At 47.3% G+C, this 18,014-nt stretch overlaps 1 protein-coding gene and 2 non-coding genes across 10 annotated transcripts in view; all 3 read right to left on the bottom strand.

Moving 5' to 3' along the window:
* Window positions 1-700: 700 nt before the first annotated feature.
* The window catches only part of ATG16L1 (autophagy related 16 like 1), a 32,667-nt gene continuing 15,353 nt past the window's right edge, over window positions 701-18,014 (bottom strand). For 2 of the 8 annotated variants that reach the window (XM_036766758.1, XM_036766760.1), the window contains 11 exons: window positions 16,924-17,026; window positions 15,190-15,295; window positions 9,146-9,216; window positions 8,331-8,402; window positions 6,504-6,624; window positions 5,927-6,032; window positions 5,122-5,271; window positions 4,944-4,991; window positions 4,233-4,334; window positions 2,542-2,708; window positions 2,140-2,220 (listed from right to left, as the gene is read on the bottom strand). In XM_036766758.1, the coding sequence (XP_036622653.1) occupies window positions 2,585-2,708; window positions 4,233-4,334; window positions 4,944-4,991; window positions 5,122-5,271; window positions 5,927-6,032; window positions 6,504-6,624; window positions 8,331-8,402; window positions 9,146-9,216; window positions 15,190-15,295; window positions 16,924-17,026 (1,003 nt within the window). In that variant the 3' untranslated portion in view covers window positions 2,140-2,220; window positions 2,542-2,584. Of the gene's footprint in view, window positions 2,221-2,541; window positions 2,709-4,232; window positions 4,335-4,943; window positions 4,992-5,121; window positions 5,272-5,926; window positions 6,033-6,503; window positions 6,625-8,330; window positions 8,403-9,145; window positions 9,217-15,189; window positions 15,296-16,923; window positions 17,027-17,683; window positions 17,735-17,943; window positions 18,001-18,014 lie in introns of all 8 variants that reach the window. The other 6 variants (XM_036766753.1, XM_036766754.1, XM_036766755.1 and 3 more) reach the window with 6 other exon arrangements.
* On the bottom strand, window positions 7,140-7,413 carry LOC118858865. The gene has a single exon (XR_005010988.1).
* Window positions 16,470-16,755, bottom strand: LOC118858866. The gene has a single exon (XR_005010989.1).

Here is an 18,014-nt window from a genome sequence, read left to right as displayed (position 1 = left end):
CCTTGGAGAGCTGCGTCGGATTGTTTGCTCTCCAAGGCCAGAGGATGACCTCATGATAACCTCAAATCACCGGGACTCCTATTTTTGGCCCAGGTTTAGAAAATTGTGTGCTTACCTACATACCAGATGGACTGTACGTTATCCTCCCTCTTGGTGATGATTGGCTGCCTCTAACTAACCTCATCTGGGCGGTCTTACTGATTTAAGGGGAAATGGACTTATTTCGGCACACAGAAGTGTCAATGAGCAACGCTTCTATGGCCAGATGGTCCTTTATTGGGGAATCCATCTGTTGTAGCACGAGGCTGTTACTCAGAAAGACAACTGGGACATCAGTCCCAATGTTAATCAGCACTTCTTTCTTCTGGAGTATTAAGTCCTCTAAGTGAAAGGAGGTAGTATATCTGAGAAAGACCAAACACCTTAATTTCGAGTGCATTTTATGACAATGTTCCTATGAAGCAGCAAGAACAGACATTCAGAATTTCGATCTGGAGACAATACCATTGGAAATTGGATCAACCATGTGGTGCTAGTGGCAAAGAATCTATAATGAGTGATAATAAATCACCTTAAGGGAAAAGAAATCCTAACTTGAGGATTTTCTTCAAATCAGAAGCACAAGACCAGGATGGCAGGAAATAATTTCCTTCCCTTTAAGGATGAAGGGGAAAAACCATCACCACAACACAAAAGCATGAAATTTTTAAAGCAGAATTTATTTATTTACAATCAAGTTCTCCTGGGCAGTATAATAAAATAAATAAAAGATATGTCCAGGTCTATTTTATTCGACTCCTTTCCAGAGAGGTCGCCTGAATCAAGAATTGGGATCAGAGTAGTGTGAAGGTGGGCAAACAACAAGAATGTAGAGTGTGTTCCCTTGGCTGAGGATGGGAGACTGGGAGCCACAAGGAACCTTAGAAGTCACAGAGTCCAACATCTCCGCTGTGCAGATGGGGGGACTGAGACCCAAGGCCTTTAAGAGCTCTAAGAGACAGTTCCCAAACTACAGACAGAAGTAGTTCAGGAAGGAAGCAAAATAAAGTGCAAATGAGACGGTGACAACAAAAGGCGGCTTAGAAGCCCATCAGACATAATTGAAATTTTATACACAGGGAAAAGGGGTAAAGTCTGGATAAATGCTGAGTCAACGTCATCCCAACTTGCTCTGCCCCATCACAGGCTCTGAGATGGGAGGATGCAGCAGTGCCTTGGCTTCCTCGTGTTTCTTCCATCAAGCACCAAAGAGCTATCACGCATGTGCTTGGTGAAGGGGACAGGTCACTGGAAAGGGCCAAGTCCCCGAGTAATACATTCAAGGTTTTGATCTCTCGCATGCTACCAACAACTTAACAGGATACTGGGACAGAGAGCAGACTGGGGAATAGCAGGCGTGCCACGCTGCTCATGGCAACAGCATGGCTCTCCTGCCTCCTTCAGGAGGTCTTCATTGTATCTCCAATTTCAGGCTTTACATAAAACTGACACACAGAAGGAGACCGTTTCCTCCTTGGGCTCTCCCACGTGCAGCAGCTTAAGCAGAATCAGAATAAGGGACATGTAAACAAAGACACAGACCACCAGACTCACTCATGACCGCCCCACCATCCTCCAGACCCAGCAGGACCCAGCCTTTCCAGATTTCAGGTTTCTCTTAACCCAATGCCTGAGTCAACTTGTTGGACCCCAAAACACCGGGACTTGGGTTAGACCAGAACCGTGAATTATTCCTAACTTTTTAAGGATGGGGGAAAGTGCTAAAGGAGAATGAACATGGATATTTGGGATAATTGGCACTGCCATCCATGAAGGGACCCAGCTGGTGCCGTGTGCTCCATCCCCTGAGGTACAGAAAGTCGAAGCCAATAGTGTTCTTCACCCAAACACAAGGCAGGAAGTGTAGATTATCTTCAGTATTCATCTTGGAGGCCTCTGACATTCTGTCCAAGGAATAACAGCCGTTGCATCCCTCCCTAGCACTCTTCTACGGGAAGGCAAAGTGGCACCGCTGGCAATAAATCCAATGGAACGGCAGCTGTAGGATGAGCCTTCCTCGATCCTGTCCTGGGTCAGCACCCCTCCAATGGTGGCACCTGAGATTCTGTGTTTCCTCTGACATCCAGTCAGTATTCAGACCACAGAATAGCTTTGTTTCCTTTGTCCACACTGACCACGTGAGTGCCAGAAGGTGACCATGCCACGGCATTAATTGAAGAACTGAAAAACAAACAAAAAGTACCAGGAGACAATACTGAAGGACACTAGGTTTTTGCACAAACAAAACCAATTAGCCAGAGTAAAACAGTTAATTGGGGGGGGGACGGGACGGACGGACCTGAAACTTTGAAGTATTTCTGAAAAAGGTCCAATACCCCAGATGTACAGGGAGTGGATATAAATGGGTAAGAATGTCATTCCTCAAAAGGCAGGTGAGTGGAAGAAGACAGGCACATAAACGCACCGACGGTGAAGCTATGAATTCACTCAACCACTGCAATTCTTCTAAAAATGTCACTGTACCTGCTGACCCCAAATTACCTCTACTAGGTCAGGCAGAGGCACAAGAACTGAGGTTGGCTGCTCATAACCTGGGGGAAGAAGAATGGCCCACCAGACTACGGTGTATGACTGTGCAGGAAGAAGTGACCAAGAAGAATACAGAGAAGAGACTGCGGGAAGACTCATAGGAAGTGACGTAGAATGACCTAAGCAGAAACAGGAGAACAATGTGCATGGTGAAGTGCTTTCAGTGCACAGACCATCGCGGCTTCAGAGGACAGAAAGTCAAGGACACAGCTTACATCTTCTGGCACGGTTTATTTGGTTGCCTATCCTCATTTGTTGTAAAGGAGAGAAATCACTGGGAAGCGACAGAACTTTTTTAAAAGTATGCCTGGAAATAGGATCAATGCCTGAGACATAAAAGAGAAGACTCTTATTCGGTACTTTAAATGGAAAAATAAGGGACTTTATTATCTTTTTCACATCTTTGTTCTCTCTAAAGGATGTCTGACAACACAGAATGAGGAAGTAACTTGCTTAACAGTCAGTCTATATTTAATCAAAAATGCCCAGCTAAAGCCTTCACCTCAGAAGGCTAGAAAGAGATTCTATTATGTCCCTAAAAAGCATACCAAAGTCACCCAGAAAGAGACAGGACAAAATGTACAAGAGTGACGGCCTGAGAAATCCTGGGAGTGTCTTGAGAGCATTTCATTTTTGGAATGAGTAAGAAAACGAGCCTCTGTATACCAAGTGCCACCTACATATTGTCATTAACTGGGGCAAAAGGCTAGGTTGGCTCCCACAGACAGATCTGCCAAACTAGACCAAATACATTGTGCTACTAGCAAAGATTTTGGGCTTCAGGGGTCTGAGGGCAAGCGAGCTGCCTGCTCCTGGGCTGCCGCCCCTGTTATAGACAGTTAAGAACCAGAGCTTGCATTTTTACTGTGCTTAAAAATGTAAAAGCCACCCTTAGCTGATAGGCTGTGCTCTTTGGGCCGGAGTGGCTGTAAGTCTGCCCGAAGTGACTGATAATCAGTAGGATGAATCTGAAGTGTTACAAACTTGAAAGAAATGATCTTGGGGGGGGGGGGGGGGCGGGGCATGGGAAGTCCCAATTGCTAACAGTTAGTTCAGTGGCAAGGTGTTTTAATTGTAATTAGAAGTTTTTCGTCAGTCTCCTCTAACTGGGATAACTCCTAGACTAACAGGCTCCACAGTGAATAGAACATGGCCATGGAGTCATGAACATCTGTATTCCATTCCACCTCTTCTCCTTTTCAGCTGTGTGACCAAAGCCACGTCACTGCCCCTTCCTGAGCTTGAGCTTCTTCCTCTAAGGTCCCTCCCAAGCTCGATTCAAAGCTGAGTCACTGAATCCCACAGGCCCAGGTTAAGTGGCTTGCTCAGTCACACAGAGATAAAAAGCATCTGAATCAGGATTTGAAGGCCAAGTCCTCAAACGCAAGTGCTTCTGCTCAATATCCTATCACCTCACAGTTTCTGAACAGAGAGCACAATGAGCAATCTGGCCCAGCTCTAGCTTCTTGGCCTGCTCTGTCTAGGACCCCTTGGAAGAGGGTCTGGACAAAGGTAGAGGGTGGGCAGCTGGAAGCCCCTGGACTGGCTCAGGACTTGTCCTGCCCCCTCAACCCCATCTAGGGACTTTTCAGCAAGGGCAGGGACTCCTAGGACTCCAGGCCCAGGCCACCTGTGCTTCTTACCTGTGCTGCTTCGAAAGGACCTTGTCCACCTTGCCCGTGAGCACACTCCAGATGTAGAGAGACCCCTCTGCTGAGCCAGCTGCTACGTAGCTGCCGTCAGGGCTGGAGCAGGAAGAGAGTGGGGAGATGCAGATGAGTTCCCCCTTCCCCTTGTCCCTCCCAAACACACACTGTCATGTGCTCTCTGGTATCTAACCGCTGGCCTGAGCCTTGTGCATCCTTGGAGTGGAGCACACTCGTGTGTATGGTCCTGCAAGTGGAGGAGCAACCCTGATACTGCCTGGTCCCAGTGTCCCTCCTAGGTGCCAGGCCCTGTGCTTGGCAGCAGAGATGGAAGGACCAAACAGTCACGCCGATCAAGGCATTACAGCACGTGTGTTCTACTTCTGTGGGCTTCAGGGGAGCAGACGGAGCAGTAAAGAGGGAAAGGGAATGAGGAGAGATGGGACAAGGAAGGAATTCTGGGAAAACTCCTGACTGCATTTGGTTAAGCAGCCCTCTGCTTGCTGGCCTCCTTAACTCTTAAGAATCTCTCAGTACTACCACAGGCACAATGCAGCGTGGGGCCTCACATCATCACAAATGAAGTACCTCAGAGATGTTGCCAGTGACATCCCCACAAATCTGGCTGCATTCTTACCACTAAAGAAAAGACAGACACCCCAAACTCTGCCCTCACAGCTGGTGACCTGTGTGGACATCATCACTTACCTGAACACAACTCGGGTCCAATCAGATCCACACTTGAATCCCGGAGCACTGAAATCAAACAGCAACGTAAATACAAATTAGGATCAAACCCCTCCCTCCATTAAACCCTGACATGGCAAAAATCTTCAGGTTACCAGGGCAGCCTAACAATGGTCAAAATCACCAGGCCTTGGGTCACCTGAAGGTCTGTTTGACAGCATTAACTCGTAGGTCAATAATTTTGAGGAGATCATCTCGGGAGCAGCTTAAGAGGTCTGTTCTCTCTGGGTTCAAGTCGAGGGCCGTGATCTTCCCCAAGAGCTCCAATTCCCGGACTATACTTTCAGATCTAAGAAAGGTGAACGGGTGAGAAACATTATTCATCTTTCCTACAAATAACTACCAGCTAGGTCAGGAATTAGAGATCTGTTTTCAAGTGGTTAGCAAGACAAATGGCAAACCAGGAAGCCCCAGGTTAGCTTAAGAAGGTATAAGGCCAAGGTCTGGCTGGCTGCCCTCACCTGCTGCTCCAATCCAATCTCCCCCTTTGCTTATCTGTTTTCCCAGTTCTCTCCCCTTCCCCTTCCCACCAGTGGTAGCCAAGAGCACTGCTAGGTCCTGTTGGTGCCTCCTGGAGGTGGAGAGGCTGACAAGACTCTTGCAGGCTCCTAGGGTTTTCAAAGTGAACTTTCTAATTCAAGCACCTCCCTGTCAAGTTCAAATTCCATAGGCTAGAAAAGCCAACCACCAGGTACAGATAATGGATGCCAACCACAGCTTTAGATTTGGTGGGTGCCCCCGGGGCTCCCCACGTTGTCAGTTACTGGCTCTCTGATACTCTCCAGAGGGCAGTGGGCCACACAGAAGGAGCACCATGGTTTTGAACTAGACAGAAGGCAGGGCTGGAGAATCTCAGCTGACGGTTTTCTAAGTCACACAATGACACGTGGCACTAGTCCTCCCCAAATCATCTCCCCTTGGCTCTTAGACCAGAGTTACTTTACCTTATGTCCCAGAAACGGATCTTCTTGTCAAAATGTCCACTCATTACACACTGTTCTGTGCAGACAATATCATTGCAACTGGACCCAGCAAATACCGTTTTTATACCTGCAGAGGAGAATGTACCTGACTCACCAAACGGCTCCATTGCCCTTCACTAGCATCTCTGACTTCAAGTGTTTTCAGGTGCCAGGTGCAGGTGAGAGTGCTGCTGGTGCTGTGAACCTGAGCCATCGTGACTGAATCGTCTCTACCTGCTAGTGAGTGGGGAAGTTGTAAGTGTTGGAACTAAGTGGGTTCTGAAAGCCTATGCTCACAGCCTGGGCCTGCCACTGGCCAGTTGGTCATCTGACCATGGAATGGGAATGCTACAACTTAGGGTTTGAGCGATTATTGTGAAACTTAAAGCCCCTTAACCATTTGTTATCTTAACACTCCTACATTTCCATTTGAGAGCATAAAAGTGAACCGGAATGCAGTCTTGAGTGTTACACTGCTCTTTTTATCACAGAAAACAGATGCCTTCATCAATGTTTCTCCTTGTGGGTAGAGACACCGGACAATGACGAGCTTCCTTACAGACTTTGCTGCGCAGATCCCAGAGTTTGAGGGTCCGGTCATGACTTCCTGAAACGATCCGTGCATTGTCCAGCAGGAACTTGGCAGACAGGACTTTCCCACTGTGCCCCGTGAGCGTGTGCTGAGGGAGAGAGGGCAGGGTAGAGCAAGGGTTACACCAGAGGACTTTGGTGTCCTGAAATGCAGCCAATGAGCATCGCTTGGGGCTCAATGGTTCTGGGGGTGGGGAAATGCATCTTAGCAGCAGCTCTTTGGCTGCCGGAGGAGGCACTGTGGCCAGAAACACACTCACCATCCCCTCCACCCAGGTAAAAAAGAAACAACAAAGCAGTCTGAAGATGTTTAAAGAATCAAGTATAAGATGGTTTCAAAGAAGTGGCTGGAGAGAAGCAGACCTCCCCAGAGCAGAGTGTGACTCTCACAACCAAATGCAGTCTGCAGTGGGGGGGTGGGGGTGCAAACCACACCCCCGGGGATAAGGCCACTGAAGGAACCGAGAGAGCAAAGCGTCTGACATGAGGACACAGCCAAAGGGTCCCTCTGAAAACAGTCACTGTAGCATCCCATGAGTATTCTTAAACATGCTAAAGAAATGAACTCGAGAGGGGGGGTTTCCGATACTTTCCTGCCCAGAGAGGCCTCAGTACGAAAGTTTCAGATCAGACCCACAGGAGATGTGCTCCCACAAGCCCTTATTCCTTGCCGACTCCCACTGTTGGATGCCAACCACAGTGGTGCATTCGCTGAAATTCTAGCAAACACACTCACACGCATGGGGCGTCCCATGATGTCAGCAGGCCTCTGCTCAGTCGTGGCACCACTAGAGCCTGACAGCAAAGAGGCAGCTGGGAATTGGGAGGGTGAGCAGTCATCTCGGGGTAATCAGACCTTTTACTATTCATCATTGACCCCTCTCTTACAAAGAGCAAGGCTCAAATGACTCCAAACAGGATCCTCCTTTCTATGACACAGGCCCAAGTCCCAAGAAGATTTCTCACTTTTTCTGTGAGAGTTTACAAAACCATTATTGCATTGGGGCCTGACAGCTGACTGCATTCCATGCCTAAGGACACACTCCGTCCCTCCTCCTGAGTCTTTGCCATGGGAATCCTCTCTGTCTGGGAAGCTTGGTCCCCTCACCTCCACCTGTTGATTCCCCTGGCTTTCTACAAAACTCAGCTCCCGTCTCTTTTGCAAAGGGCCTATCTTGGTCCCTTCAGCTGCTAATGCCTTCCCCCTCAGATTACCACCTACATATTCTGTGTGTATCACACACGTGCTTGGTCTTTTTCGCATGTTGTCTCCCCAATCAGAACGTACACTCCTGGAGGGCAGGGGCTGTTTTGGACATTCTTTATATCCCCAGCATTTCGCTCGGTGCCTGGCATGTACACAGTACGAGTGTAATGTATGCTTGTTGACTGAACGTCTAAAATCAACTTTAGACATACTCTTCTTCGCTGTATATTAAAAATAAGTGCCGCACTGATATCTGAGGCCCATACATGTTAGTTACAAATGGACACCACTGCGCTGGTTTCTGGATGAACTTTTTGAATTTTCCATGTATCTTATTCTGAACACTTATGTCAGAACTTCTAGGTAGCAGAGTCAAATACCACTGAGGCTGACCCTGGATAATGTTGAAAAGTGCAAACGTGAATGGAGCTATTAAACAAGAACAATCAAATCTGTAAAATAAAAGAAAGGGCAACCTAGTCATGCAGTTGTCTGGAAAGAAAACAAATTTGGAACCAGCTGGCTACTTCCCAGTGCCCATCACTGCGGCCTAGCTTGGGAGGTGGGGTGCAGTGGGGAGAGCCTTACCCGTAATCGGTTATCGTCCACAGTCCAGATCCTGCTAGCGAAATCATTTGAAGCTGCCAAGAGGTAAGATCCCTGTGTGAACAAAGACGACAGGGATTAAGCCCGAGAGGCTCTGGATATTTGTAAACATCCAGTCCCAAGGACAGAGTTAAACAGGGCCTAACTTTCTGCACCTACTCGGTCCATGCTCCACCCCCCCCCCCCCCCGGGCCTCCCCATTTCCCCACGAGCTGCATGTTCCAGACTTGGCCCACACTCGGCAAGTTCTTCTTTCCCACTGCTGCCAACAAAACCTCTGGAGACACCAAAAAAGGCCCAAACAACTCCAGAAAAAGGCCACAGATGAAATGATGTAAGAGCAAACATCATGAGCACATCGATGAGCACCAAGCAGTCGTGGGACACTAAGAACAAACAGGGTGAAGAGGAGGAGGGAGAGGTGAGGGCCATGCTGCTCCAGGGGGTCCCCAGGCCTGCTGCCTCTCATCACTTTCTTGCTCACCAAGGGGCTGTAGGTTATTTCTCAGGTTCCACCTACTTTGAAAACACAGAGCCCCAATGATGCCTTCTAGACTGATGACTCTAGAAATTGAATTCTGCTTGGTTTCTAGGGCAGGTGTTGCCACTGCTGAGCCAATCATTCTACAAATATTTCATCTACGGGATTCCTTCTCTGACCTGGCTTGAGTTCGGATTGCAGGAGATGTGAGAGAAACAGTAAGGCGCATCCAATCAAGCTTAAGCACCAATCGGCACAAATGGTTTTTCACTCTACATTTTCCCACCTGGTTCCTGGGCATGAAATCAATACTTACAGCACTGTCAAATTCAATGCTGGTGATTCCTGCATTACTGCCAGAAAGGGAGCCCTTCGCTTCACATTTGTCTGCATGAAAAAGGAAAAACAGAGATTGCCACATGATCATTCGGAGTAGAAGGGACCTTAGAGGTCATCAGAGCCCACGCCCCTCATCTTACGGAGGAGGAAACTGAGGTCCAGAGAGACTCAGCATAACAAGCGGAAAAGTCAAGATTTGAATCCAGGGCCTCAGACTCCAAGACCAGAACTCTTTCCACTGAGCCACAATGTCTCCCAAGGCTAATAGAGAGACTTCCATGGACCCTGAAGCTAAAGACACTGTCACTAGGGAATCCTGTGCCAGTGCCCCAGACAACCTGCTGAGACAGTCATTTGCAGTAGAGAGGGTTTCCTCACTGGGAGGTCGCAATGCCAGTGAAATCACAAGTCTGATTAAAGAAAAGGTCGACTAACCCAATATGAGATCACAGCAACAAAGCGACACCAAGAAGCTGTTGGGACAGACTTCCAATCAGTCAGCGCAACGGAAGAGTGGACAGGAGAATTTCACAAATCAATCAACAAGGATTTATGAAGCCTACTATGTGCCAGAGGCTGATACATCCCAAAGCCATTCTTTTTTGCCATCAAAAACACTGTTCAATGATAATCCTGCAAGTAAACTGACTCTAAGAGGCAAGGGACAGAGTTAGCTGGCTCCGTTTAGGTCAGCCTCATGTGGAGGCAGAGACTGACCCTCCAGAAGCTCACTCTGGCCACTGATTCGATTCCTTCTGATCTATATCCCTGTGCTGCCACGACCTGCTCAACACTCACTAGCACACATCACAAGCCTTTGCTAAGCTGTGATGACTTTGCAGACAGCTGTGGGTCCGAGGATGACTCTGGTCTTTCTGGACCTCCAATGGGCCTCCTCTACTTCCCTTGGCTAGTCTTAGGCCACCCCAGGGTGTCACTAGGCCCAGGGCCTGAGAAGCAAGGGTCACCTCCATGTCAGATGCAAGACAACACAGTGCAAATCAAATCCAACTGAATTCAGTATGTCTTAAGCACCTCTTCTGGGCAAAGAGCACAGAATTAGAGCCAGAGCATCTGGGTGAGAATGCCTATTTGCTACTTGTTAGCTATGGAACCATGGGCAAGTCACAATCTCTCTGGGCCATTTCCTATCTCAAAAATGAGTTGAACTAGAAAATCTCCAATCCCTTCCAGCTCTGAATAGTAAGACAGACTTTCGGGGCTGCCTCAGGAGGTACCAAGCTTCTCCTCATCAGTGAACTTCAAGCAAAAGCTGGGTGACCATTTAGGAAGAGGACACTCTTGTTCAGGTACTGTTTGGACTTGAGGATCTTGGAGGTGCATTTGGACAAAGACTCTGAGAAAACACGGTCAGGCCTTGTACACAAAGGATCTGTGATCTGTTGGTCTCATCACTAACACTGATGGTGGTACCCTTTGATGACTTAGTAGCTGGTCTTGGAGAATGGCTGTGGTTGAAAGTCCATTATCTTGTGGCCAAGCTGCTCTTGTATGGAAAGTTTGTGTATCAGTATTCTTACCATCTTTGGGTCTTGTTGGTATTTTTCACAACTAATGCATCTCTTATCTCTCAGATTAAGAGGTTCAAAGTCCATTTTCTACTATGTGGAGATTTTAATACCAGGAACAGAGTTGGCTCACTAGGAGGTTCAAAGGATTAGGAGAGCAAATCAGGACAATCTTATTTGGCTAAGACATAGCAAGTTGTTCAGTCATTTTCAGTCATGCCTGGCCATTTCCTTCTCCACCTCATTATACAGATGAGGAACTGAGGCCAACAGGGTGCAGTGACTTGCCCAGGGTCACAGAGTTGGTAAGTGTCTGAGGCTGGATCTGAACTCAGGAAGATGAGTCTTCTGACTCCAGGCCCAACACTCTATTTGCTGTGCCACCTGGCTGCTCCTGGACATAGCAAGAAGAGCACCTCTAAGGCCCACGTAAGGTGTTTCTGATGCCTGTCTTTCTTTCAAATGCATTATCTTCGTGGACTGATTGATATGGAGGAACTTGTACCTTCTTGGATAGTAATGGCACCAGTGTCACAGACTGTTCTCACCAGATATTAACGCTACTTTGCTTGGTAACAAGGCTGAATAGGTGAAAAGGTTTGTTCACTAAATCAAAAAAACAAACAAACAAAAAACGCTGAATCAGATACAGCCCCTGACTCCTTTGTAGAGGCACAGATGTGGAACACGGCATGTATTTTCAGACTTTTTCAATGTACTGATCAGCTTTATTGATTTTTCTTTTTCTTAAAAAAAAATTCTTTGTTCTATGAGATAGCTGAGGGGAGGCAGGAGGACGAAGGAGACTGGAAGAAACCGAACTTTTTAAAAAGGGAAAAACCCCACTTCTGTATCTTTGATGCTGCCTCTAATTGTATTTCACAAAGTGTTGGCTGCAGACCAAGGAGGAGAAAGAAGAATCCAACAGCCTATTATTTACAGGCATCTGTCAGCAAAACATGACACCTTCAATAACTGTATTTTTGTGTGACCCAAGAAACTTTTGCAATGGACAATGAAATTCTACAACTTATTAAACTGTCACCTGGCATCTTAAGGCACTGTCAGTGATGAGGATGCCAGTTTATCTACAAATCTTTCTGAAAGCAAATTTTATGACAAAAATGTAGGTGAGTAGAAAAGACCCCCAAACCCCGAGGCTCTACCTGCTTCTATATCAGTGGTGCTTGTGGGAAGAGACCTCAGTGAAATTTGCTCTTATCTTCCCAATTTTTAATGGAAAAGGAGGATTTTCTAAGCAGCAACAAAAGGTAGGGATCTCTCGTGAAAGAAAGGACAAGGCCCTTGGTTAAATCAAGAGACCATAACCTTTTCTGTGGGTCTTACAGACCCTTCCGGCAGTCTGGACCCCCTTCTCAGGACAATGTTTTTAATTGCATAAAACATAAAGGATTACAAAGGAAGTCGAACACAGGCAAAAGTCAGCTTTTCTCTGACGAGATCCACAGACCCCTGGGGGTTAACAAGCCTTGGAGGCCGGGAAAGGAGCAAACTAGTCCTAGCAGTTGAGAGGCCACTTTTCTCACTTTTGTCATTGTTCTCAACAACCGGCAATGCAACTATCTGCTCTAGGGAAGCACCAAAGGGCACTATTTTCCCTAGAATTTAAAAGAGGGAATAAACAGGATTCATGTAATCTAATAAGCTTGACAGTTAGGAAGCCCTGGATGCAAATCTTGCCTTGGATACACATGTGCACTTTGTACCACAGCAAATGGAGTGATGTCTCAGGACCCCGGGGGCAGACTCGATGACCAGGACTCATCTGCAGGTGGAGAGAGCTCCCCACAAGCACAGAATCAGCCCCTGACTGACACGGGAGACTAGCAAATAACTTGCCAATGGGGATCCAACCGATGAGCTGGCTTCCCCAACTGACAAGTCAACTGGGGAACAATCAAGCCTCTGGGACCCGGCCCCAACTCCATGTGTTGACCCTAGACAGAGGCAGTTCAGACATGGTCCACAGATATAGGCCCTGGGAGGTTCCTGACGTTAGGAACTTGTTCTGGTTTCAGCTGAGTTATAGTGATAGCCTTTGTCAACCACAGATGGGATTGAACAAAGGCAGTGCAACTAAAGCACTCACTATGTGTCACTGACATGCTCTCTGGCCTTCGGGAGTCACTCAGTCTCTCAGAGACCCAGTCCATCAAACTCACCTATGGGGCTGCCAAACTGAGGACCCATTTTTCCAAGTGGAATAGGGAAATCAAAAGGGACACTTGGGCTCACCTTTCCCAAGTTTTAGAGGCCTCGAAGGCTGAGCTCTGATAGGTCTCACTACCGTGACTGAAGCACAGGCTCCCATACCAGCTCATCTGCTCCTTGGGGCCCTCCCCAGGGCCTTTCATTTTGGCTTGATAAAACTACTGTGTCACCAGTTTCTTGGGTTACTCTAACTAGCCCATTATGAGGAGTCATTATGGAGAAGGCAAATCCCCCCTAATATAGACCCAGAGTCCCAGAGCTGGAAGAGCCCAGTGGTCATTTCCTCCAACCTGCCTCCCCAGGGTTGGACACCAGCTCATATGGGTCCTTCTACATCTTCCCTTCTTCATGCTAAATGTCCCCAGCTCCTCCACTGGCTTCTTATACACAGCACATTTCCAGACTACCTGTCCTTTGTCCTGGTCACCTGCTCGGACATGTTCCAGCTGATCTCAGCCTTTCCTAAAATGCAGTGCCTACAACTAAAGATGGTACTATGGCCAGACAGGCCCTGCTCAGGGGACAGAGCCAAATGCGGACACGACTCCTCTCTGAATGCAACCCAGGCAAGGCTTCCTGCTTGGTCTGCTCTGAACCTTTTAATCTGTTCTGAGGGTCACAGTATTTATCTTTAATTTGGAGGTCTTGCAAAAACAGACAAGACAAAAATGTTAAAGCTAGAAGAAAGCTTAGAGATTCTTGAGTTTCATTTGGCTGTCAGAACCAGCCAGGACCACTCAACACTTTTTAGTCACCAACACTGGGCATGGCCTATGCCAGGAAGTCATGGACTTCCACCCAGTTTATCTACCCTGACGCAAATTGAGGCCCAATGAGGGGAAGTGCCTTGCTTAAGGCGACATAGGTAATCAGCGGCAGGATGGGGCCTAGAACGCAGGGTGCCAGACTGTCGATGGAGACAGTCCAAGAACTTAGTCTAGATGTGTTCACTGTTAAGTTCACGGACGCAAAGACTTGTTTGATACGCCAACCTTCCAACAACTTGTTTCTTTTAGCTGCTATTCTGTGCTATCCTGTGCTTGACTGTCTCTGGGCAGCTCTCACAGTTCTGAGCTGCAAATACTGGCATGGCCAAAGTCTAAACTTTTGTGTCTTCTGCTCATCGATGACCTGTGCTCTCACCAGGATGGGGAACAGCCCCATCTCTGCAGGTCAGAACAACTTTCCAACTTTGGCTGATAGTCTCTGAGTTCCTCTAGTGCAGCCACACTGCTGGTGAGCTCCAGGGCCCCACGCTGGCTGGTCCTTGGGTGGCAGAAATCTGTCTGATCAGGGGGCCTGTATGTGAAGCCCATCTAGTTTGGGAAAGCCTTCCAGAGCATCTCTCCTGTGGACACTGCTATTGAGAGCCGTGCGTCATCTCTACACCATGAGGAGACACCTCCAGAAGAGAGAAAGGACTAACAGTCAGTACTGATCTGTTTCGTGGAATTGCAGATCTGGAAGGGATCTTCCATCTGCCAGCAGCAGTGATTGCGAAGGAGAGAGGAAAGGAGGGGGCTGCTTGTAAGATGGGAAGAGGAAGTTTCTCTTCCCATGCCATTCTAAGAACACAGCATCAGGAGCAGGATCAAGAATCCTGGCCTTTCAGTGATGGGGCAAAATCCACTAGAAGCCAGCAGCTCCTTCCACTTCTGAACAGCTAGAACACTCAATTTGGTTAGGAAGCTTTTCTTCATATACCAGCCAGAGCAGCACAGCTTCCACCAAACAGAACAAATCTAGTCTCTTCTATGTGACAACCCTGAAATACTTAAAGGCAGCTAGCGTGAACTTTTCTATTATCCAGACTAAACCTCTCAAGTTCCTTCAACTGTTTTGCACATGGCAGCTGTCTCCAGGCCCTTCACTATACTGGTCACTCTCCTCTAGTCTGATCAATACTTAATCGATGTCCTCTCTAAAATATGCTCGTGGGGCACCTAGGTGGCAAAGCAAGTAGAGCACCAGCCCTGGAGTCAGGAGGACCCGAGTTCAAATCTGATCTCTGACACTTGACACACTTAACTAGCTGTGTGACCTTGTGCAAGTCTCTTAACCCAAACTGCCTTGCCTAATCCACTCCCACCGCCTCATCCCCAAAAACAAATAAAATAAAATATGCTCAGAATTGAGTAAGCTCCTCCATAGTATGGCCTCCCTCCCAGACACTAACCCTCTTTCACACCAACTTCTCCAAAATTAAACGGAGGCTACCTTGGCCTTCTTAGCAGTAGCACATTCTACTGCAGTATCTCACCTCCGAACACTTCCCAAAGTCTAACTCTTCGATCCATGCCTCCTGTGGCGAGTAACCTTGAGCCAGGGCTGAACTGCACGGCGTTCACTTCTCCATCATGAGCATCCTGGAAGAAGACAAGATTCCATCTCAACTCGTGATCGCATTGTCGCTCAGGTGCCAACCACTTGTGATCGTAAACAAAGCTTGTGTCTTATCTTTTGAAGCAGATCCATTTATAGATACAATGAATTGGTCTCTGGATCTGAGTTTTCTAGTACTGGCTTTAATGTTGCTAATAATTATGAATATGCTCTCAAACAAAAAGCCTAACACTACAGTTATATTTTGAGAACCACAATAAAACTTTCTTAGTCTTAATTTGTAGCCCACCTTTCTTAAGTCTGAACTGTCTGTGCATCAATTTTGTTTCCTCGAAGAGCAATGCACTTCAAACCAATACTCCACTGTAACTTAGGTCTTTGTGCACGAGTTGGTTGAGAGAGCTTTTCAGAAAGAACAACACAGTAAAAATCTGTGCTCAACTAATTGCCTCTCTGCTTCATGAGACCCAGGACATTAGAGCCATAAATGGTTCTGAGACTTTTTTTCCTGCTCTAAAACTACAGGCCTAGGATGTGAATGTCAGCCTATATGGAAGCACTAGCATCACAAGGGCTAATTACAGTTGTAGAAATATCACAGCATTTTTATAGGAAATAAAATCCTTTCCAAGAAAATCCAACTCTCACGTCTTCTGGAGTCTGGGACCAATCCTGAAAAATCATTTAAAGTGGCAAGGGCAGAGTACTCTTGGCTGGGCAAAAGCTGGCAGCAACGGTTGGGAAGGATGGAGGAAAGGAGGGGGCTGCTTGTAGGATGGGGAGAAGTCAAGAGATGGGATTTTTTTTATTCCAATTTTCTCTTCCCATGCCATTCTAAGAACAGAGCATCAGGAGCAGAATGTGATGTTACAGGGTCAGAATTAAGTATGGTATTATTAGTGACTGACTGATGACAAGCCTAAACTCCAATCTCCCCTGCCTTGGAGAGACTGGCCTCATGTTTCTAACTCAGTCTTTAGGGAGTCATCACTGCATCTCTTGGTCAACCTTCTGGTAATGACTACTCTCTTTAACTGGCTGGCAGAACAGGTTTAATTCCATTCCCAAGATTCTTCCTAGGTTTAAATGGTCTGCTCACGGGCTTACGTTTGGACCACATCTGTGCATGGCCACTGACCGTTTTGGGTTTTGGTCAGTGATGACATTCCCAGAAGCAGGCTGTGAATCAGCACATGAGGTCTCAGCTTGAAAACTTGAGATCACGCACCATCACATTCCTGTGGCGCTCCACCCTGAGCTCCTCTTGAAAGGTTCTGTTGGACAGCAGCCCAGCATGTCTTCCCCTTCTCCTTTGGGAGCACACACTGAACACGTCCTAACTGTCAGCGGCTCCACCATCCCAAGGACAGCATGCTTTAATCGTGCCTGGGTAAGAAATGATGGGCTGCTGGGAGCTGTGAAGGCCACATGAGGGAGTGTGACTTCTCAGTGCAGTCAGACCTTTTACTTCTCATCACTGACCTCGGAAAACAGCCAAATACATTGAGGTGATGGACTGCATTGGGGTCTAAACATCTGCCAGAGCTCAAGGAGGGAGATCTTGTTCAAAATCAGCCTCACGACTAAGGGAGTCTGCCTGGCGGTGCTTCCTAAGTATTCTGTCACCACTTTTTAAATGGAATGTACTTACGAAGACATAAACTGCAGTTGTGGGCACCCGCACTTCTTTACTAGAACTAGGATGAGCATCTGGGTTATCCTGAGGAACAGGAAAGGAGGAGACAGAACGCCTCCTAAGAAAAAATGCAAATTCAAATATGTTAAAGTGAAGACAAAACTTGGAGATCATCAGGCAAGATGACGGACAAACGAGTCAGAGACAACCTTGCCAGGTTGTCTCTAGTTCTTTCCCTTCCCACCCTGGCCCAGTCACCAAACATTTACTAAAAACAGCCACGCTGAAGGGCCCGTCACCAGTGCAAACCAGCAGCCCCATTCGCTGTCTGCCCAATCAGGATGGTCCGGGCTGGTTGTGATCAGTGCCTAGCCTTCTCTAATTGTATATCATTAGAACAGTGAGAATAGATGAACTGCTCTCTATCTTTAAAAAGACATCTGAGATCAGTGCTATGCCTCATTACAGTCTTAATTTTCAATGTGGGAAGAATCCAGCCCACGCTCTTGACCCCAGCAGCATCCAATGCAAATATCTTTTAAAGAAGAGCCTTTGCTAGCATTAGCATGCTGATTAGGAAGGTTAATACCTAGAGAGCACGGAGGGTGGAAGGGTCCAACCATCCCAGCTCCCATCTGGAAGGGCTAAGAGGCACATGCAAAGCTTCCAGGTTAGTACTGTATATATCAGATGACTGAGGGCATGGACATGGGGGTCAGCACTGTTTCTAGGTGCCACACTCACATGCTGGGCTAAGAGTGGATAATGTGTTCACCTGGCAGCATCAGAAGAAGGGTGGTGTCCCAAAAGGGGAGACTCGGACAGACTGGAGGGAAAGGTCAGAGGTCAGCACACAGCAAGATGTAAGAAATAGGAAGTTGAGGGGACAAAGGGGAAGGGAGGGCAAAAGCTAGAAGAAAAGCTGACATTCCAATCCTCTGTATTCCTCACGTCAGTGATTTTCTTGTGTACGTTCATTACGCATTTGTACATATACAGATACATACATAAAAAGGTGAATGTTTTCTAACCTACCCAAAGATATTAGTGATAGAGTCCAGAAGGCCTCCAGCAGGCTGGGAGAGTCGCTTACTAAAGAGGACAGG

The sequence above is a fragment of the Trichosurus vulpecula genome, chromosome 7, assembly GCF_011100635.1.
Source record: "Trichosurus vulpecula isolate mTriVul1 chromosome 7, mTriVul1.pri, whole genome shotgun sequence".
NCBI lineage: Eukaryota > Metazoa > Chordata > Mammalia > Diprotodontia > Phalangeridae > Trichosurus > Trichosurus vulpecula.
Note: the sequence above shows the minus strand (reverse complement) of the source record. Positions and strands in the feature narration are given on the sequence as shown.